Source organism: Camelina sativa, chromosome 9 (assembly GCF_030686135.1).
Source record: "Camelina sativa cultivar CO46 ecotype springtype chromosome 9, ASM3068613v1".
Taxonomy (NCBI): domain Eukaryota; kingdom Viridiplantae; phylum Streptophyta; class Magnoliopsida; order Brassicales; family Brassicaceae; genus Camelina; species Camelina sativa.
Window position 1 is genome coordinate 23001537 of NC_141888.1, and position 7336 is coordinate 23008872.

Genomic DNA, 7336 nt, shown 5'->3' on the forward strand with positions numbered 1-7336 from the left:
AATTCTTGCTAGGAGGTTCAGGGCAAAATTTATCTTTGGTCTAGTGTGGCTAGCCAAGAATATTAACACTCCTATAGCACTGAGGTATGGCATTTTAGGACCAAGAATTTCTTCATTGTCCTTCTTAGGAGCAAATGGATCTTTATCCACTTCTACACTTCTCACAACCATTGGGCTAGTCAATGAGTGAGCTTGCTCCATATTAAATCTCTTGAGTACCTTTTCTGTATATGCCTTTTGATGCACAAAGATTCCATTGTTTCTGTACTCAAGCTGCAATCCCAAACAGAATTTTTGTCTTGCCTAGGTCTTTCATCTCAAATTCTCTCTTGAGATATTATACTGTTTGGGCGATTTCCCCAGAGGTTCCAAGGATGTTTAAATCATCCACATATACTGCTATTATCAAAAATCCTTTGTTTGCAAAACTTCTTTATGAATATACATGGACTGATTGAGTCGTTCTTATAGCCTTTCTTTGCAAAATATTCGCTAAGTCTGTTATACCACATTCGACCACTCTGTTTCAGTCCATAAAGCGATTTGTCTAGCCTTATGCAGTATTGGTCTCTAGAACCATTCTTATCTTTGAGTTCTATACCCTCTGGTAATCTCATATAAATTTTGTTATCCAGTGGACCATATAGATATGCAGTTACAACATCCATTAACCGCAAATCTAAATTTTCTTTTATAGCCAGACTTATTAGATATCTATAAGTCGTTGCATCCATCACAGGGGAGTATGTCTCCTCATAATCTATGCCGGGTCTTTGAGAGAATCCTTGTGCTACAAACCGTGCTTTGTATCTCACAATTTCATTGTTTTCATTTCTCTTTCTTACAAAGACCCATTTGTGTCCAACTGGTTTAATTTCAGGTGTTATCCTTAAGGTCGGACAAAACACACTTCTCTTCTTTAAAGAGTTTAACTCCACATCAATAGCTTCTTGCCATTTAGGCCAATCTTTGCTTTGAGTGCACTCTAGTATAGATGTGGGTTCATGATCCTCGTTTATTTCAAGTGCTACCTTGTATGCAAATATATCATCGATGTCGACATCTTTTCGGTTCCATTGTTTTCCAGACATAATATAGTTTATTGAGATCTCATTGTTGTCAATTCCTTCAGGTTCTTGAGGTTCAGCGTCCTGATCCTCAATTTGTACCTTAGGAGTTTCTGTGACAACGTCTGGCTTTAATATAATTCCCTGTGCCTCGGTCTGTTTTGCACCTTTAGTTTTCCGAGGATTTTTATCTTTGGAACCTAATGGTCTACCTCGTTTCAAACGTGGTCTAGACTCTGTAGCAACTTGATTATTGTGTTCCTTGTGAACATCAATACGTACTGGTGCATTGCAAGCTGGTATGTACGATTTTGTTACTTTCTTTGGGTCAAAAAAGGAATCTGGCAATTTATTAGCTAGCTTTTGCAAATATATAATTCTTTGGACCTCTGCATCATATGCTAGAGTCCGAGGATCTTGCCAATTTAAGGATGTTTGATTCCATATTAATTCTTTGCCCAGCTTGCTAGTCTCTCCACCTAATGTAGGGAATGCGGATTCTGTAAACTTGCAGTCCGTGTATCTGGCCACATGTGGTGGCTCAAGATACTTTATAATAGTGGGAGACTCATATCAACATATATTCCCATCCTTCTTTGAGGTCCCATCTTAGTTCTCTGTGATGGAGCAATTGGTGTATAAACGACACAACCAAATGTTTTGAGATGGGACAAGTCTGGCTCTTGACCCGATAATAGTTGGGATGGTGAATATTTGTGTTCACCAGCATTGTCTAGACGTATAGTCTTAAGTGGAAAGTCTGGAAAATGTGCTCTTAATCTTATGATTTGAGCTAAGAGCTTAGCAAATGCTAAGTTTCTTGTGGATAACAAGCATACGTGAGACCATCTGGTTGATGCATCTATCATCACCATGAAATATCTGAATGTCCCACATGGTGGGTGTATTGGTCCACATATGTCACCTTGTATCTTTTCCAGAAAGTTTAAAGTCTCTTTTGTGACTTTTACTGGTGAGGGTCTTATGATAAGTTTCCCTTGTGCACATGCTACACAAGTGAGATTTTTAGGGAAAACTTTTCTTTCTTTGAGGTTGTGCCCTTTTGAACTCTTAATTAATTTATGCATCATGTTCGAACCCGGATGGCCAAGCCGGTCATGCCATAAAGTGAATTGTTCGTTGATCATTCTTTGCTTTGCTAAGTTAGCTTCTATCATGTTAATTTTAGCATGGTATAAACCAGAGGCTAGTGTAGGTATAGTCTCTAGGATCTTCTTTTGTCCTTTCACATTTTCTGTAATGTAGAGGAACTCTTTAGATCCTTCACCCTTGGTTTCAATGTGATAACCATTTAGTCTTATATCTTTAAAGATCAATAAGTTTCTCTTAGAGCTGGGTGAGTATAAGGCATCACATAATTCAATGTGTGTGCCGTTAGGCAACAATATGTGAGCCTGGCCGTAGCCTTCTATCAAGTTTGCTATACCCGCAATTGTACTAACATTAGCATTTTTCATAATAAGATTTATGAAATATCTTTTGTCTTTTAGTATGATGTGGCTGGAGCCACTGTCCACTACTAGTTCACTCATGTCCTCGGCCATTTCTATAAATAGGACAATAAGTTTGTGTTTTAACAAGACAATTTTATAAAATAAAATCCATTGAATTTAAATCAAAGTCATTACAAGGAAACTAAATCATAAAAGCATAGAAATTAAACCAAAATAAGATTGAAATTCAATCATCATTCTTGAGGCAATCGGAAGTCTCATAGCCTAGAGAGACATCATTCTCATGATCGAAGTCTCCTTCATCATCGATGTTCACATAATTAGCTTATGGGTTCTTTTCCAAGAGATGTGTAGGTGTTCGACAATTCTTGGCCCAATGGTTAGACATACCACATCTATGACAAACCGTCTTTGCTATGGACTGTGGCTTAAAGAACACACGGCCCTTACTACCACGGCCACGGCCTCCTCGGCCGTAAGCATCAAAACGGTTGCCTTGGTACTGTCCGCGACCACCATATCCTCTGCCACCACGACCATCACGGCCATAGTGTCTTTTTCTGTGGATATAGTTGGTCTCCTTGGGTTCCTTAGGAAAATCAACCTTGTGTACTTCTGGTAATGGGGCTGTACCAGGAGGTGTCATAGCACTTTTCATTTTTAGCCTTTCACTCTGCTCAGCTAGCAGTAGACACGGGATGAGAGCTCCATAGGTTTGAAACCCCCTTACACGATACTGTTGCTGAAGCAGCATATTATCAATGTGAAAAGTAGAGAAAGTTTTCTCTAGGAGATCATCCTCGGTCACCTCAGTACCACACAACCTTAGGATAGAGACAATCCTAAAAAGCTCTGAGTTATACTCATCCACGGTTTTGAAATCCTGGATCCTAAGGTTTTTCCATTCCAAACGAGCCTTTGAGAGGAGCACCAATTTCTGGTGTCCATATCTGCTTTTCAGCTCTGTCCAAAGGTCGAGTGGGTTCTCTATTGTGAGGTACTGATTTTTAAGACTCTCTTCAAGGTGATGGCGTATATGGCCAATGGCCTTATACTTTGCCTTATCGGAACACTCATTATCCGGCTGGATGCACTTGTGTAAGTCCTCGGACTTCAGGAGAATCTTGGTGTCCAGCTTCCATTGTAAGTAGTTATCACCCGAAGCTTTTAAAGCAGCATATGCCAAATTCTCAAGTTGTGCCATCTGCATAAGGTAGACAACCGATAGTTAGCATGCGATATTTGAGACCGAACCATGCAACATTTAATTCAGGTCATGCGGTATTTGAGACCGAAACATGCAACATTTAATTCAGGTCATGCGGTATTTGAGACCGAACCATGCCTTAGGTCATGCGGTATTTGAGACCGAAACATGCCTTGCCTCTTATAGTTTTATGGTTTAAATTCATGCATGCAAGACAACGAAATCAAATAGATAATGCATGCAACAATTTCCTTATTTCTAGATAGGATTTCCTTTTCTATGTTTTCCTATTTAGTCTAGGATTTAGTAAATTTTGTTTTAAGAGTTTTAGGTAATTTATATAATTAATTAGGGACTTATCCTAACCAAAGATTTAATCCAAAATTTTATGTTTCAATTTATAGAACTTTAACAAAAGTTTTAATTTAATCGGATATACTCTTAAACTTTAATGTAAATTTTACTTAAATTTTAGGATAATGTTTAAGGTTTTATGGAAATTATCCTAATTGATCCTAGACAAGTTCATGCTCTAGTTTTATGGATCTCATGGCCGAAATTTTACAGGAAAACTATGTTCAAGTTTTAGCTTAAGAAATCCTAAGATTAATTCATGCAGCCGATTCTAATAATATCCTATACATGGTCCGATTTCTTATATGATGCATGGATGATCCAAGTTTTAATCTCCTAGAACAGTTTGATTTAATATCTTATGAATCTAACAAATTTAGTTCTAGGTTCTTATGCATCACAACAAGCAACAATCAACCAATTTTTAATCTTGTAATATAATTGGTTTTAATTCTCAAGAAATCTAACAACCTAAACATGATCCGATTTTTTTAAGTTTTAGGTTTTAGAGGTCTTAAACTTTGTTGGTTGTTTTCTTGTTTGTTTTAGAGGTTCAATAGCTTTAGGTTCAAATTCGATTTTAGGGTTCCAAGGGTGTTTTAGATTTTGTTTACCTTCACCGATTAGGACTGTGACTGGATATGAACCGGGAGCTAAAGACCTCGGTAATTCCTCTCTTCCTTGATCACAAACTGCTTCCCACGAACAGCGTCCCGCGAACAGCTTCCTCGAACAGCTCCTCGCGAACTCACCCCCGAAACCGTGAACCACGAACCTCGATCGGGTTTGGGATAGAACTTGATCACGAGCTAAGGATGCTCATGAATCAGCAAGAGATCTCCGAGACAAGAGGGTAAGTCTCGAAGAAGAAGAACAAAGGCGGTTTAGGGTTTTAGGGAAGAAGAGAGAATCGGCGGCTGCCTTAGGATTTTAGGGTAAGAGGCTATCGTGCTGATAACGTGTTGTGAAACTAGAGAGTTTAGGAGAAATCTCTTGTTCTTATTATTGAATGAATGGAGGTTACAACATATTTATAGAGTTAAAAGTAGACCGACATAAGACTAAGACTTGGCCGATGGGCCTTAGTACAATGGACCGTAAAGTATAGAGCTAATAGACGGGCCGGTCAGATAGAGTCCACTAAGTGTTTTACAACATACATAAATCTATACTATTAATTGGGAAGCACACTTGGGGATAAAAAAAAGACAAAAACATAACATATATCTATGTTGCCAAACAAACCCATTTACCTACATAATTAAAAAAAAAAACGTCCCTAAACTAATAGTAACAGTTGATAGATATTACCGAAAATAACAATCCAATTTAATATAATTCAAGAAAAAATTTAAAACAAATCATCATTTATTTTTGATTTTCAAAAACTTCCATAACTAAATCATACAAATTTGAAAAAAAAAAAAAATCATACTAACTAATTATGGTTAGTATTAGACGGAAGCAAAAAAAAAATTGATTGTTACCAAAAAATTTAAAAATAGTTAAGATATTTGCCAAATATAATCTAAAAAAACAATTTAGTACTTTCAAATATAGCATATTTTGCAAATAACCTTTGGATTTTAAATTTGTCATTATCTCAAAAATATTTTGTGATTTGAATGCAATGCATTATCTCAAAAATTCTAACCATCTAAATTCTACTATAAATATAGTAGTCGAATGAATATTCACTATTCACCAAACAATTCAACGATTTTCTTTACTATTACTATAGAATTCTAAAAACAAATTTTTCTCTATGATTGTGTTCATTTTTTCTATATAATTATTATATTTTTCATTTGTATTTGTTAATAATGACTAATGTTGACTAATGTTTATGTGCAGTCATACAGACGACACCAGAGCATACCTGAATCGTCGTGGTCTTGAGTCAGAATTTTAATGGGTTACGTACGGAGTTAAGCTACTGCTTCTTATACGATGATTCTTATGATCTAATAATAGTTGTTACGTTATGTGTACTCTCTCCCTGATTTTTGATCTTTCAGATGAAAGATGATCTCTTCAGCCCAATTTCATTGAACCAATCTATTGATTATAGTGTACAATACTTTTAATATTTGAAATATTAACGATTTGGTGTTGATATATCAAAATATTAACGATTAGCTACATATTGAATGGAAGAAAAAAAACCATGGAAGGAATGAGGATCGACTTTGATTACATCTTCACAAAATGAACGTACATAAAATTATTTTCTTGCTCTCATTGATTTATAACTTTAGTTTTGGGATTTGACTTTAATGTAATTCTTCTTTGTAGTTGTCAAGACACGAGTTGTACAAGCAATTGTGGTCATGGCAAGAACTGAGGGTATATATATATATATATATATATATATAAAATATCACACTATTTTATGGTTCATGTTTCGTTTTTAGTAATATATCACACTATTCTACGTAGACCAATTCTAATAAGTTTTTTTTTTTTGGGTCACAAATTCTAATAAAATTATGTTCCACAGGTATCAAAGAAAATCATCGATTTAATCACTTCAGCTTAAGCAATATTAATCTTCAATAACATTACAATTTAGAGCTATCATCCATGGCTCATCGATCAAACATATAGCCAAAAGATGTACGATTTGATTTTTGATCAAATCTTATATTTTACAATGGCACAGGATAGTAAGAGTCATCGATTCATGGAGAATTCACGGGAAACTCGGCGGATCGATCGCATTTCATTTCATGGAATGCTATTAATAAACATATTCAATTTTTTCGTAGATGTTATTTATATATTTTAAAGATATTTTAAATAATAATATAAAATAGTGCATTAAAAAGCATAATCTGTGATTTAAATTTTAATTAAGTTTCCAAAAAAAATTGATTAGAAAATTAGAAAATTTGATGTAAAAATCACATTGGAAATGTAAAGTGACCGTCTATATGAAACAAGAAAAAATCTCTAGAGGGAGTAATATTTAGTATTCAAATACTAAATTGATTAATATTTAATACGATGAAAGAAAAAAAGAATAATATTTAATAATTCAAATACCCATCAAAATATGTAATTATTGAAACGGGAACATGAATATAACTGGGAATTATGTAAATAACTAATTATCAGAGATTTGTGTTCATATATATTATTTAAATCTTAAAATAATTTGTAACATATATACACATAAAACATAATTATCAAAATTAAATTAAATTTTTAAAAAGAGAATTTTATTTTATTTT

General features: G+C 34.6%; 1 protein-coding gene across 1 annotated transcript; it reads right to left on the bottom strand.

The window, feature by feature from the left end:
- Positions 1 to 2673: 2673 nt before the first annotated feature.
- On the bottom strand, positions 2674 to 5104 carry LOC147938570 (uncharacterized). Its single transcript, XM_087464024.1, has 2 exons — positions 4718 to 5104; positions 2674 to 3746 (listed from the first exon to the last, which is right to left on the bottom strand). The coding sequence occupies exon 2, from the start codon at positions 3744 to 3746 to the stop codon at positions 2868 to 2870; it is 879 nt and encodes a 292-aa protein (XP_087320150.1). The 5' UTR covers positions 4718 to 5104; the 3' UTR covers positions 2674 to 2867.
- Between the last annotated feature and the right edge of the window lie 2232 nt (positions 5105 to 7336).

What these genes read in the sequence shown, in the direction of transcription:
- LOC147938570 (XM_087464024.1), bottom strand. Translation starts at nt 3,746, where the DNA reads ATGGCACAACTTGAGAATTTGGCATATGCTGCTTTAAAAGCTTCGGGT.